The sequence below is a fragment of the Hemicordylus capensis genome, chromosome 2 (genome assembly GCF_027244095.1).
Source record: "Hemicordylus capensis ecotype Gifberg chromosome 2, rHemCap1.1.pri, whole genome shotgun sequence".
NCBI lineage: Eukaryota > Metazoa > Chordata > Lepidosauria > Squamata > Cordylidae > Hemicordylus > Hemicordylus capensis.
In genome coordinates, this window is record NC_069658.1 from 255572294 (window position 1) to 255586763 (window position 14470).

At 45.5% G+C, this 14470-nt stretch overlaps 2 protein-coding genes across 8 annotated transcripts in view; one reads left to right on the forward strand and one right to left on the reverse strand.

The window, feature by feature from the left end:
* The window catches only part of LOC128343452 (zinc finger protein 606-like), a 75037-nt gene that overhangs the window by 20742 nt on the left and 39825 nt on the right, over positions 1–14470 (reverse strand). The gene's annotated exons all lie outside the window — the stretch shown is intronic.
* The window catches only part of LOC128343451 (zinc finger protein RFP-like), a 30269-nt gene continuing 18505 nt past the window's right edge, over positions 2707–14470 (forward strand). For 3 of the 5 annotated variants that reach the window (XM_053292550.1, XM_053292547.1, XM_053292549.1), the window contains exons 1-2: positions 2729–2833; positions 7838–8512. In XM_053292550.1, coding sequence (XP_053148525.1) covers positions 8102–8512 — 411 coding nt within the window. In that variant the 5' untranslated portion in view covers positions 2729–2833; positions 7838–8101. Of the gene's footprint in view, positions 2834–7741; positions 8513–14470 lie in introns of those variants that run through there. The other 2 variants (XM_053292551.1, XM_053292548.1) reach the window with 2 other exon arrangements.

A 14470-nucleotide genomic window follows, 5' to 3' on the forward strand; every position in this document is an offset into this window, starting at 1 on the left:
TTTAAATCAATCTTGGCCTGCCAGCACATCAAAAGTTAAATATTGATTAAATTCATTTTAATTCATTTTTAATTCATTTCACTTTAATTTGGTTGGTTGGTTGATTGATATTAAGTGTTACTCTAATAATCAGCACCCTAAGAATTGACCTCGGTCTCCATGAACCAAGTCACGGTTGTTTCGGCCCGCCAGGTCATTTGAGTTGTGCAGGCCTGCCCTATCCCCTGCCTTGCCTCATGCTCCTGGCTAGGAGAGATCTCTAGACACTGCCACTTGTTGACAAAACTGCCTCGAGGGTGTTTGGTCAGCACCCCCAGTTGGGGCAAATCTGGGGAATTTAGCTCAAAAGAGGAGACAGTTCCAATAATCCTTCATATGTGCAAGCGTATGAAGAGACTTGTGAGCAAAACATTTCCCAACTCCAAGCAGTTACACTGTTTCACTCTGGTGTGGGTTGTCTCATTAATCACTAGGTGTGGACATTGCTCAAAACATCATATTTCTTTCCTTCTGGATACAATGTATTAAGGCATTTCTCAAGAGAAAGGCATATTCCATGATCATCAACAGATTTTCTTTTTTGCTCATCTGGTTTTTTACATCCCCTCACCTGAGCTGACATTTACAATCTTAGCTTAGTCCTGAAAATTAGGCACACAAAGTGCTTCTTCTTGGTTCAGACAGGCTCCTTGCTCAGGCTTTGGAACAGGAAATTCTTCTCCGAAAAAATGAGAGAACGGAGAGAGTAAAAAAAAAAAGTGGTTTGGGTAGCATTTTATTTGTACATCTCTAATCTGGATCCCTTGCTCACACCACCACAAGGTCCCACATCAAGAGCCTGATTGTAGTGAAAATCACATATTTTTGCTAGGAGATCAGCAATTTCACATTGAATTTCTTCAGAACTCTTGGGCGGATGCCATCTGGCCCTGGCGATTTGTTAATGTTTAGTTTTTCAAGACGGTTTAGAAGATCCTCTCTCATCACCTCAAATTAGCCCAATTCTTCAGCCTCCAAGCCTGAGAAGCTCAGTTCCGAGGCAAGGATGTGGTCAGTATCCTTTGCCCCGATGCGAAGAACTCATTCAGCTTCTCTGCAATCTCCTTATCCTCCTTAATAACCCCTTTCACACCCTCATCATCTAAGGGTCCAACCACCTCCCTGGCAGGTTTTTTCTGCTTCTGATATATTTAAAGGAGTTTTTGTTATTCCCCTTGACACTTCTTATCTAGCTAAACGTTCCTCAAACTCTCTTTTTGCATCTCTTTTTGTCCTGCAACATTTCTTTTGCCAGACTTTATGTTCCTTTCTGTTCTCTTCATTTGGGCAAGACTTCCAATTTCTCTGTACTTTTCACTCTTTTCTGCATAGCCTTTTAAAAAAGGTGGCTGGGGGTGGCGGGATGAAATAAAAATATGTTTTCTCTTATACTGACATGCCATTTAAGGGGATGGTTTTGAGGAGGGGGAGATTTTTTGAGTTATGAAGCCAGTTCTAACCCTAACCTTATGGTCTTCACTACACTCATCCACACTCCTATGCAATCTTCACTGCCAGAGAAGAAACTGTTGGAGATGCAGCTCCTAATGGCATTGACTCTTAGGACCAGCAACCCTATTGGGGCACTAGGGGCATTAGGGGTAGAGATAGTCAGTAAGGGCATTCCCCCTCTGTTCATCTTTTCTTTACTCTGATTCCCCTTGGCTAGGTTTCATTCTCTCACCTGGAGAGACAGACTTCTTCTCCTTTCCCTTCCTCCCTTCCCTTCTTCTCCCTTCCCTTCCTTCTGTATGTAGCTAGCAATCAGGCATGTAGGTCTTAATCTATCTCCCTGATGGATTTTCTAAATAAACTACTTTATTTAGAACTCTAATTCCATGTTTCCAGACAATATTAATTAGCAGTACTCCCTTACCTGTGCACTTCTACTTTAGCTGAAGCAGATGTAGAAATATCCCGTTCTGTGCTCCCTAATAGAAACATGCTATCATGTGCAATCTACAAATACTAGTATTTCCTTAATTTCTTTTGACAAATCCTCCCCACTCCCTCTTTCTCTCTCCTCACAAACATTCTAAACCAGTGTTGCACAACTTTGACCTTCCTTCAAATATTGGACTACAATTCCCATCATCCTTGACTACTGGTCACTATGACTGGGAATAATGGGAGTTGTACTCCAAAAGCTGCTGGAGAGCCAAAGTTGTGCACCCCTGTTAACTATTAGCTTACTGCAACTTACAAAAGGGTTGCATTCCAAAAGTTTGTTTGTAAGTTGGATGTTCCTAATTCGAAGTGCATATAGTTCCTATGAGGGATGGCTTGTCTGTATGTGTGGGTTCGTGTTTGTAGGTTTGGGACTTCATTAATTTAATATTAGGCTTGTGCCTGAAACGTTTCGGAGGCCATTATGAAGGCCTCCAAAACGTTTTGGTGCTGGAGGCGGTTTCGGCACCGAAACGCCGATGGGGGTAGCACTTTAAGGGCGGGGGAGGGTGTACTCACCCCTCCCGCCACACTTCCCCCGCCGGCGCGCTGTCGTTTTTAAGCCCCTCGGGGTGGCAGCATTCCTCCCTGCCGCCCCGTTTCCCCCGTCAGCTGGAAGTGGCCGGAAGTTGCGAGTGTGCGTGCGTGGCCACTTCCGGCCGATGGGGGAAACAGGGCGGCAGGGAGGAACGCTGCCGCCCCGAGGGGCTTAAAAACAACAGCGCACTGGTGGGGGAAATGTGGCGGGAAGGGTGAGTACACCCTCCCCCGCCCTTAAAGTGCTACTCCCGTCAGCGCCGAAGATTTTTGTGCACATCCCTATTTAATATGTTATGGAGCTCTATTTGTAAGTATGGATCATTTATAAGTTGGGTGTTAATAAATCGGGGAGTGCCTGTGTTTTGACAAACCCATGAAAGACCTTTGTATGGAAGACCTTTATATCAAAAGACTGTTCCTGAAGAAATTGAATCAGTCTGGGCTTCACCATTAGTTAGCAAATCTCCAATTGTTAACATGGCGGGGCGGGGGGAGGGAGACCCAATCACAGTGTTGTAGTTTCAAGTGTGCTCTTCAATTTCTGCTCCTCATAATTTAGTCGTTTCCCCATAGATTCATTACACTTGTTCAGAAGGTGATTCTGAGGTAAAGAATGTCTGTTCTAGCATGAATACTAGAAAGGGAAAGTTTTGATAAACTATGGAAGGTTTGTTATTTATTTATTTTCTTAACATATTTGCATACCACCCAAAATGCAAGTCTCTGGGCGGTTTACAACAAAACAATAAAAACAACAAGTAAAATGGTTAAAACATTACAACAATTTAAAATTTGAAACCATGCTAAAACTAATAAAAACCATCAAACTATTAAAACAGTATCTAATTAAAAGCCTGGGTGAACAAATGTGTCTTGACTGCCTTTTTAAAAGTTGTAAAAGATGAGGAGGCTCTTATTTAAGCAACGGGCATGTTCCAAAGTCTTGGGGCAGCAATGGAGAAGGCCCATCCCCGCGTAGTAACCAGACAAGCCAGTGGCAACTGCAAATTAACCTCTCCTGATGATCTCAATGGGCGGCGTGTTTCATAGCAAAGAAGATATTCTCTTAAATACCCAGGGCCTAAGCTGTGTAGGGCTTTATAGGTTATAAACAAGACCTTGTACTCTGCCCGGAAACTTATCTGCAGCCAGCGTAGATCTTTTAAGATAGGAGTGATATGGTCTCTCCTAGATGACCCAGAGACCAACCTGGCCATTACATTCTGGTTATTGGATCCAGTAGGGTTCCAAGAAGCCTTGGAAGGATTTAGTGTTAGCTCTGCAGGTGATACAGGTGATGTGTTTAATGAGTTTTTTTGTGAATAAAATCTCTTGTATTTGGGCCGACGGACTTAGACGCCACAGTTACAGCAGTGTTCGAATTGGAGGTGTTCAGCAACTCTTCTTATGTGGTCAGGCTGGATCAATTCCGTTTGTGACTCGTGAGGATGTGGACAAGGTTCTTGGAGTGGTGTGGCCTACTGCCTGTTCTCTTGACCCTTGCCTGACATGGCTTATACTATCTGGCAGGGGGGTTGTTGTAGAAGGCCTAGCAGAGATTATAAATACTTCTCTGAGGGAGGGCAGGATGCCTCCTTGCCTTAAAGAGGCAATAATTAGACCACTTCTAAAGAAGCCTGTCTTGGATCCCTCAGAGTTAAGCAACTATAGGCCTGTCTCCAATAGGGATGTGCAAATTGTCTCGACGTCGATGGCTCGGGTCGAACCAAACCAACCCCTGTTTGGTCTGACCCCAGACCGAACACCTCCAGAAAGTTTGAGGGTTCTCGAACTTCTTTTAATTTAAAAAACATTTTTTAAAAAACCTTACTCCCCTCAGGGGAGTTCCTGGAGGCGGCTGGGCGGGGGGTGAGTCCGTGGAGGTTCCCCCTCCCCCTCCCGGCTATCCTCATGCTCTTGTGCAAATCTTGCTCATTGCAATCCACTCCCACCCCGATCTCTCTGCTTTCCCCATCCAGTCTCCCCTTGGGCAGGGGTGGGGGGGATACTTCAATAAATGGCATTTAGAGAATTGACTAAAAGTAGAATAGACTAAAAGCTTTCAATTCTTTTTGTTTGTCTTTTAAATCCAACTTCCTTGCTCCTGCAAAATAAACAACGCCCCCTCCTTATGCCTATACAGAAATTCCCTTCTTCTGCCTCCTCCAGTGATGGGAATTACTAAGCGATTGGGTAAGGGAGGTGCCCACAATGACTGGGGGCGGTTTGCAACTTTCCAGAAGCACAGCTGGGATAATGGAAGGCGTTGGAACAGTTGGTTTTTGGCTCTGGGGTGCGCACATGATGCAAGAGAGCCCCCGTCCATGTTTACACCTTCCTCTCCCGCCCATAGTGCATCTTAATAGCGGGAGGCAGCAGGACCAGAGTAGGTTATGTCTCACACTGCTCACTCACTCCAAGCTCCAGGGATGCTGGCTTCATGCACCCACCTAGAACAGACACTGCATTATCCTGAAAAACTGAAGCGGCGACAAAATAATAGGCTCTTTTAAAAACGCACATTCACATACATTTATACACTGGACTGGAAAAGCCAACTCGCCAACAAAGAGCCCCCCTCTCATTCTCGTCTGCCTTGGAGGAGGAGACCTCTTCCTCTTCCTCCTCGCCATCCACCTCCTCAAACTAGATCACAAACCACAGCACTTTCTGAGGCTTGGTATCCATGTCCCACTCGAGGGAAGGCATACTTTAAGGAGGCTCATGCGAAATGCGCCTTCTTTTATTGCACGTGAATGCAGCTGCTTCTGATGAGGTTAACTAATAACCTTGATTAATAATCTTGCATCTCTATAGAATGAAATGAGTGTTGGGGGAGCAGGGTGGGGTGGGATATTTTGAAGGCATTTCCAGGCACTCTTCTGTGGGACTGTGATGCCCCAAACAGGAGGAACTGCAGAAGAGCTTAGGAAAGAGGGAGTGGAGACCTGGAGCCAAGGACAAGATGGAGTGGATTGTTTGGAGTCACTATGATGCCATTCTTCCGATCGATCAATCGATCGAACCCTCCCTCGCAAGCAGCTGTTCATGTCCTGGGTCTGCCTGCCATGTATGTGTTACCCGATCAAGTGACCACTGACACGGACAGTGAAGGAAGCAAGTTTATTTCTCAGCGCTGAGGACGGCCCTGGTGCCTCACGGCAAAGATCCAGGGACGCGCCCTATACATGGCAACAGCAACTTTTATAAACTTTTCTCTCCACCCCTTTGTACCAACTTTCATCCAATCATTGTACAGAGAAGTTTACTCAGTATTAGGAAAGTTCCACTCCATATTTGGGAAATACATCCTTTACATGTGCAGTATTATCTTCCGTACGTGTAAAGACAACATATCCTATCTCTCCCTACTGTTGTATATTCCCCACCTACTATTCTGCTTTGGACAGATAAGGCGACTTAGCACTTCCCAACACCAAGTTGTAAACTGGTTTTCCACCAAGCATTGCAAAGCAGCTATCTAAAAGGTATTTTTCAATAAGTCAGCATGAATCAGCAAAGAGCAGCAAATGCTAAAAGCCAGCTTACAGCCAGCTTACATTCGTGCTGGCAAAACCAAAAGCAGCCAACCAGTTTCTGATCCTGGTCTATCAATCCATCCACAGAGAGGCTATGAGACGAGAACTCAGGTAGTCTGGATGATGAAGACTCTCTGGGAATTGCCTTCCCACCTCCACCCCCATACACACATGCTTAGCGATGCAGAGACTTTTGGGAATCGTAGTCTGCTCCCTTCAGCAGTGTGACTCTTCTTCCCTTATAATGTGGCCTTTTGGAAGCTTCTATTTATATGAAGTTACATGGGCCTCACTCACTGACTGACCTGAAAGTCCCAGACCAAACCACCAAAGATAGAAACATGCCATTTTCACAAGTAGCTTCCAGATCTCGCCCAGACGACCAACAGACAAACAAAAATTCAGAAAAACCCATTAATGGCCCAGAAAACTTGGAAAAACCTCTCCCATTGGAAAATCATGTGTTCGGATTAGGATTACGATTCAAACAAACCTTGGCAATGTTCTCTGGTACTTTAGACACAGAAAAGCCAGACTTGGTTTTACAGGAGGCATGCTTGCAAACTGCACAAGCCATTTAACTAGTATAAGCATAATGCTGGATTAACGCAGTATGCAGTCCCTGACACACAGTGGCAGCTGGTCTTGTAGACGAAGAAAAGAAAAGTCAGCCGGACTGTCAAGACACGTCACACCCCACCCCCAAAAAGCAACCTCCTCTAGTCTGATTGTTAGACCTGATTGTGTATATTCCTGGAGATACACACACACACACCATTTTTCCTCTAATATTTTTCACACTATCAAGCCATTCGGAGCTTTCAAAACTCTTTTGGAGATTGATGTCAGTTCTGGAGACTCCGGGAGCATTTCCAGACAGCAGGCTTTAACAGGAGTTTACTTCAAGGCTTTACTGTGAGTAATTTCCCCTAAAAACAGATGCAAAAAATGATTTGTTTTTTTTAACCCTGGACATAAATTGGGCTAAATTCTAACACGCAGTGAAAACCCCGAATCATGTCTGGAGTGAACCCTGATAGCTCGCAGGGACTTTGGAGCAGTGTTCCCTCTAAGGCGTGCACACATGTGTGCACTCTCAAGTTTTTTGGTGTCCGCTCAGGTACATTTAGATCCCACTGATCTGAGAGGCCACAGCTCAGTGGTAGTAGAATGTATGCTTTGCATGCAAAAGGTTCCAGATTCAATACCTTTCGAGATAAGACTGGAGAAAGCTCCTCTCTGGAACATTGGTCACTGCCTGTCAATGTAGATAGTGAAGCATTAGATGGGCCTGTGGTCTGGCCCCGTATGAGGCAGCTTCATAGGTTCATACTAGGCTCATCTAGAGGGAGTTCAGCACCAATCCCTCCCTCTTTTTAAAAAACTGTTACCCTTCCTTCGTTCACTTTTTACAGAGCATGCACATGATGCTTTCCCAAATCATTAACTTGCATTTTCTGCATCTTCTTCCTGTTGTTTTTCAGAACCAAGTTGTAGTAGGGGTTTTTTGTGGGGGGTTTTTGGTAGTAATGCAATCGCAGCTCCAGCATGTGCTCTGTGGACAGACAACGTGCAATAAAAACTTATGGGGGTCCCTGTGCCTTTAAACTGAGCCTCTCCTCTTTCAGGTTCAGCCAATTTTATGGCTTAGTGCTGCTGTGGGCAATGATGCTGGAATAACCTCTGAGTTGCCTGAGTAGTCCTAATCTGTTTATTTTTCATTGGAGAGGAGGCTTTGATTACTTATTTTCTCTTCTTTTTCTTTTTAATAGCGAAAGAACTTCTGGTTCTGATTATGTGCAGAATCCCCATGTCCTCCAAAGGATATTCTTTTGAGATAGGGCTAAGTACACACTTCTGGATATTCCTTTAGTTTTGTGCCTCTGCACTAAAGGCAAAAAAAAAGCCGAACCTGCTCAGTGACAACCTCCCCACATCTTGAGCGCATTGCTGCAAAGGAAGGAAATCCTCAGGCGTCATTTAAACTCAAAAGTGAAACTAAGCTCCTCCTTGTTCTACACCAGGGAGAGACAGCAATGGCAACCGGGGGTCGTGACGAGGAGCTCTGTGATGAAATTGTTTGCCCCATCTGCTTGGGGTTTTCCAGAGATCTAGTGATTTTAGACTGTGGACACAATATCTGCCCAGCCTGCCTTACCTACTGCTGGGAGGAGTTTGACCGAGGCATTCCTTGCTCAAAATGTACAGAAACAGTTCAGCAAAGGAACTTCCAGCCAAACCGGCAAACGGCAGGTGGAAGGGTTGTCAAGAAACTTCAGGAGGAGGAAAGAGCAGAAGGGAAGAGGAGAGTCTGTGAAAAGCACCAGGAGCCCCTGAAACTCTTCTGCAAGGATGATCAAATCACCATCTGCCTAGTTTGTGAAAAATCCAAGGAGCACAAAGATCATAACATTGTTCCCGAGGATGAGGCTGCTCAAGAATATCAGGTAGGAAGCTACTATAATGGAAAGGTTTGGGAAATGAACTTTGTTTTCTTTTTGGAGGGTTGGAGCATCACTTATATAGGAATTTCTGTTGTATATAAAGGGCATGAAAGAATAGCCCCACCTTCACAGCAACTTCCTCCCCACAGTTTTTTTAACAGAACTCCCATTTCCTTTTTTCCATCAGCCAGTATAATATTTATTTATTTATTTGATTGATTGATTTACTGCCCTTCCAAAATGGCTCAGGGTGCTTTACAACAGGATAAAAACAATTAAAACCAGTTAATTAAAATCAACACTATAAGAAAAGAATAAAACCAATTAAACATGCAAACAACTAAAAACCCTGGAAAACCAGGGCAACCATTTAAAACAATTTAAAACAGTTTACAGTAGTCTAAAAACGTTGGAAGGCCAATCCAAAAAGATAGGTCTTAAGGGCACTCCTGAAAGACAGCAATGGACTCAAATTATGGATTTCTGCCGGGAGTGCATTCCACAGGCCAGGCAGAGGTGTAACTAGGGAAAATAGCACCTAGGGCAAGCACTGAAATTGTGCCCCTGTCCAAACAGGAATGATGGGACTTGTAGTCAACAATATCTGGAAATCCCTGTTAAAAGGAACACTGTACCATCTAGACATGGTTGTTGATCAAAACCTGAAAACATGAGCCATCTCTGTAAAAGACTTAGAACAACAGTCAGGAGTTATGCGAGGATTCCAAGTGTCATTTTCTCTGTCTCATCTCATTCTTTTTAAAAAACATGACTTTGTCCTAGAGGATCACCTGCCCAAATAGCCACTAGCAAAATAGGGGAAGAAGAAGGTGGTGGGGGTCTATAAACCAGTGAATGATTCCTGCCAGCCTTTGTCTTATGATGACTGTTGGCTCATGATGGGGTATATGTGCATTCACCACACCAGTGCTTACTTTGACACCAAGAGGGAGGATACATTAGTTTGCCACACTAGACAGAGGCATTTGCAACAGGAGCAGACAGCCAAGTTCTGCCAGGGCCAAAAGCAGCCCCTGCCAGACTAAGAAATCATTGTAATTTGCCCCTTCCGATCACAAGCTGTGTGCTGTTCTTTTATTATTGACTCTAACTCTCAAATATCCCAGTCATGGATGGAAAATTCAGTGTCAATTTACAAGAGACACATTTTCTACATGGAAGTTTCTTCTGTGCAGGTGTTGTGCAGAAACCCATGTGTAGTGACCGCCAGGGGCATAGCAAGGTTGGAATGGGCCAAGATGAGATTTTAAAATGGGCCCCCAGCCCCTCAAAGTCCAGGACCTCCACACACCCCAGGCCCCCAAGGATTTAAGACTGATATTTCAAAATATGTATGCTGCCTGGAAATACATTTCACTGAATACACACATGCACACTTCACAGTATATAGTGGTATACATTGAGTACTATATATTTGTGCTACTTGTAATGCCTAGAACACACTAGCAACACTAATTATTAAAATGGCCCCCTCGCTGCAGATTAGCAAAGGAGACTTTCAACCATGCAGGGTGAGCCTATGTCTGTTTTCTCAGAATTCTGAACAAATTCAGTGAAGTTTGATTCCAGGAGGTTTTTCACACGAGGCTTTTAAAGCCCTTTAACACACATCTCCTCTGGAATGGAGGTGCTGCATTCATATGTTGGCCAGATTTACCCTGAAGTCCCTGCAAGTTATTGGAGAGCAGTTCACACACAAGAAAAATAAAATAAAATAAAATAAAAGCACAACACATGCTTCACAGTTCTCACTCAGACCTTCTGGGTTGCAAAACAACTTGAACATAAGTGCATTTATGAATGAATGAATGAATGAATGAATGAATGAAAATAAATAAATAAAATATACTTGCTCCAGAAGTTTTTGTAATTTTCTGCCATGAAACAAGCCACTTATAGGCCTTTTTAAATAGTTTTTGTTTTTAAAGCCAGCAAATTTTTCAGTCTGTTTTAAATTAAATATTCAGAGACTTCTCAGTCCCCCCCCCCATATCAAAGCCCTATGGCAAGCAGATCCCTATATATGGTGGGGGTGTGCATCCACAAAAAGGAATTCACAGCCTACCTGGCAAAAGCTGTGCTGGCTGGTCTGGGCAGAGGGTCTGCTGCAGAACTCTGCCTGCTTCCTCCTTCCTGGCTTGCTTGGGGCCTGCAGAGTACAGGCTTCAGGGAGGCCTACTCAGAGGCCTCTCTGGAAGCCCCGCCCACCCACCGATCAGCTGAGAGACAGGGAGAGAAAGCTCTGCAGTTTGCAGGCCGCTCTCATCCTAGGCCTGGTTGCTGATCCTAGGCCGGAGCTGGAGGCAAGTGGCTGAGGGACCCTGGGGCTGGGCAGGTGGGCAGTGGCGTGTGGGGGCAGGAACTGACATGGTGCCCCCTCCTCAGTGGCGCCTAGGGTACGTGCCATGCCTGCCCCCCCCCCCCCCCCGTTCCGCCTAGGAGGCCAGGAGCAGCTTCAGAGAAGGCCCACCTCTGAGTTGCCATCTGAAGAGCTGGTGGTAACTGGAGACGGATCTCCTCAGATGATCTTAACTTGCGGTGGGGATCATGCAGAAGAAGGCGTTCTCTAAGATAACTTGGACCTAAGTCATTCAGGGCTTTAAAGGTAATAACCAGCACTTTGTATTTTGTCCAGAAACATATTGGCAGCCAGTGTCACTGTTTCAGGACAAGCATAATATGGTCTCTCCAGGTTGCCCCAGAGACTAATTTGGCTGCCGCATTCTGAAATAACTGAAGTTTCCGAAATACATACAAAGGCAGCCCTACGTAGAGCACATTGCAATAGTCAAGCCGAAAGGTTACCAGCTGATGCACCACTGTTTTGAGCTTATCCTCTTCAAGGAATGGGTGCAGCTGTCGAATCAGCCGAAGCTGATAGAAGGTACACCTGGCCATGGCCTCCACCTGAGATACCAGAGTGAGGCCTGGGTCCAGGAGTACTCCCAAGCTGTGCACCTGCTCCTTCTAGGTGAGTGTGTGTAACCCCATCCAGCACAGGAAGATCTAACTCACCCCTCAGATTCTGAGCCCCCCCAATGAGCACCTCCATCTTATTTGGATTCAGCTTCAATTTGTTATCCTTCATCCAGCCCATTACTGCCTGTAGGCAGGCATTTAGCGAATGAGTGCCATTTCTTGAAGATGAAAAGGAGAAGTAGATTTGAGTGTCATCAGCATACTGATAACACCCAGCACCAAACCTCCTGATGACCTCACCCAGCCGTTTCATGTAGATATTGAATAGCATTGGTGACAGAATGGAGCTCTGAGGGACTCCATATAACAACTCCTGTTTTGAGGAGCAACTGTCACCAAGCTCCACCATCTGGAATCTACCCGAGAGATAGGAGTGAAACCACTACAAAGCAGTGCCCCCTATCCCCAACTCCCCCAGGAGATCCAGAAGGATACCTTGGTTGATGGTATTGAATGCCGCCAAGAGATCCAGAAGAACCAGCAGAGTCACACTCCCTCTGTCGGTTCCCTGGTAAAGATCATCCATCAGGCCGACCAAGGCTGTCTCAACTCCATAGCCAGCTCTAAAGCCAGTGTGAAATAGGTCTAATCAGTTTCCTCCAAAACTGCCTGGAGCTGGTCGGCCACCACCCTTATAATCACCTTGCCCAACTAAGGGAGATTGGCCCGTAACTATCCATCACTAAGGGGTTCAGTGAAGGCTTCTTAAGGAGTGGTCTAACCATTGCCTCCTTCAGACAAGGAGGCACCCTACCCTCCCTCAGCAATGCATTTATGATGTTAACTAGGCCACCTCCAACAATCTCCCTGCTAGATAGAAGCAGCCAAGTCGGGCAAGGATCCAGAGAACAGGTGGTAGGCCGCACCGCCCCAAGCAGCTTGTCCACATCCCCAGGAGTCACAAATTGAAACTGATCTAATCTAATACTGCAAGAGGGATCGCTGGACACCTCCTCCATAGACCTTGCAGAAATAGTGGAGCCCAAGTCAGTCCGAATACAGGAGATCTTGTTCGCAAAGAACCCATTAAAGGCATCACAGCAGAACGACTCAAGGGAATGATTTGATGTAGAAAGAACAGAAACAAAACTCTTCACAACCTGGAATAACTATGCTGAGCACAAACCTGCCATCGCAATGCGCACAGACCAAAATCTCTTTTTTGCTGCATGCACCGCCATCACATAAGTCTTCAGATGGGTCACATGCTGCATCCTGTCAGATTCATACTAAGTTCTCCTCCACTTGCGCTCTAGTCGCCTACTCAACTGCTTCAGCCACCGCAACTCCTCAGTATACCAAGGGGCCATTTTTGAAGCAGGTCGGAAGGGATGCTTAGGAGCAATCTTGTCTACTGCTCTGAGTTCCCTGTTCCAGTTTCCCACCAGGGCATCAACAGAATCACATGCCGCACCGGCATCAAAATCCTCCAAGGCATTTGAAATCCCACTGGGTCCAGCAGCCTTTTTGGACGGACCATCCTAATAGGTCCACCACCCCTGCAGGGGTGGATTGAGGCTGTGAAACCAACCTTAACCAGGTAGTGGTCCGTCTATGACAATGGGGAAACCACCAGATCCCACATCCACGGAACACCCCCCTGATCTGAACAAAAGACCAAATCGAGTGTGTGGCCGGCAACATGAGTTCAGAAACTAATTGGGATAGGCCCATAGTTGTCATGGCTGCTATGAACTCCTGAGCCACACCAGACAAGCCAGCCCCAAAGTGGATATTGAAGTCTCCCAGGACCAAAAGTCTAGGAGACTCCAACACCAACTCCGCAACCAACTCCGTCAGCTCAGTTAGGGAGTCAGTTGGGCAGCGGGGTGGATAGTACACCAACAGAATCCCCAGTCTATCCCTAGTTCTCAGCCTCAAAAATATACACTCAATATAAGTCAACTGTCTCACAGGGGCCCTGGAGGGGAAATGGTATTCTTATGGACCACAGCCACTCCACCCCCACCCCCCGCTCACTTCCCCTGGCCTGCTCCATGACAGAGTAACCTGGTGGAAGAAGCTGAGCCCACACTGGACCACTTGCCTCCCCCAACCAGGTCTAAGTTATACATGCCAGATCAGCTCCCTCATCCACGATCAAATCGTGGACAATTTTGGTCTTATTCTGAACCAACCTGACATTGCAGAGGAGCAAGGCCAGACTCTGTGGGTCGTTGGGGCTGCTCCCCGAGGCCTGAGTGTTAACAAAGGATTTGGAAGTGGAAACAGTTACTAAATTACTGGTTTCCCTTCCCCTGTAATGGCCAGCTGCTCTGCCAGTGCCAGTTCTTCTTTTCCCCACCACTACAGTAATAGCTGCCCCAGAACTGCTGGGCACACCCCCAGCGCCATCCCACTCAAGAGAGCCCAAAAACATACCTGCAAAAGGCCTGGCACAACCCAACTCCTCAGCCCCACCCTCAAACGCCCAGCCCCTAATATAATGCTCATGACCAAACAGGAACCCCGGTTTTAGGAGTGCAACAGAGCAAACAATATGAAATAGGCAGATGAAAGCCCACTGTAAGACCATAACATTTACAGTCTAAAATGAACTGAGTAACAATAAATTAGATGACAGGTTGGCCTTTGAAACACTGATTGCATATGATGGTCCTTTTTATTCCTGATCACATTTTGTGCCTCAAATTTCTTTCTGATCTTTCAATTGACAATGTGAAAAAGGCTATAAAGAGTTATATGAGTCATATGTTTGTTCCTGTTATGAACAGTTTTGTCACACCCTCTCCATGATTAAGCATTCCATTTAGAAACTCTGCCAAAAAAAATTATCTATGTGAGGCATATATTGAACAATGCAGCATATAATAGACAATTTCCCATGTTTCTGGAAAACCATAGATACGTACAGCTATGTACAGGGATGACTTCGTAATTTTATTCACTTATTAGATTTATCTCCTATCTTATACTCCATGGACATAGGCTTCCCAGGGA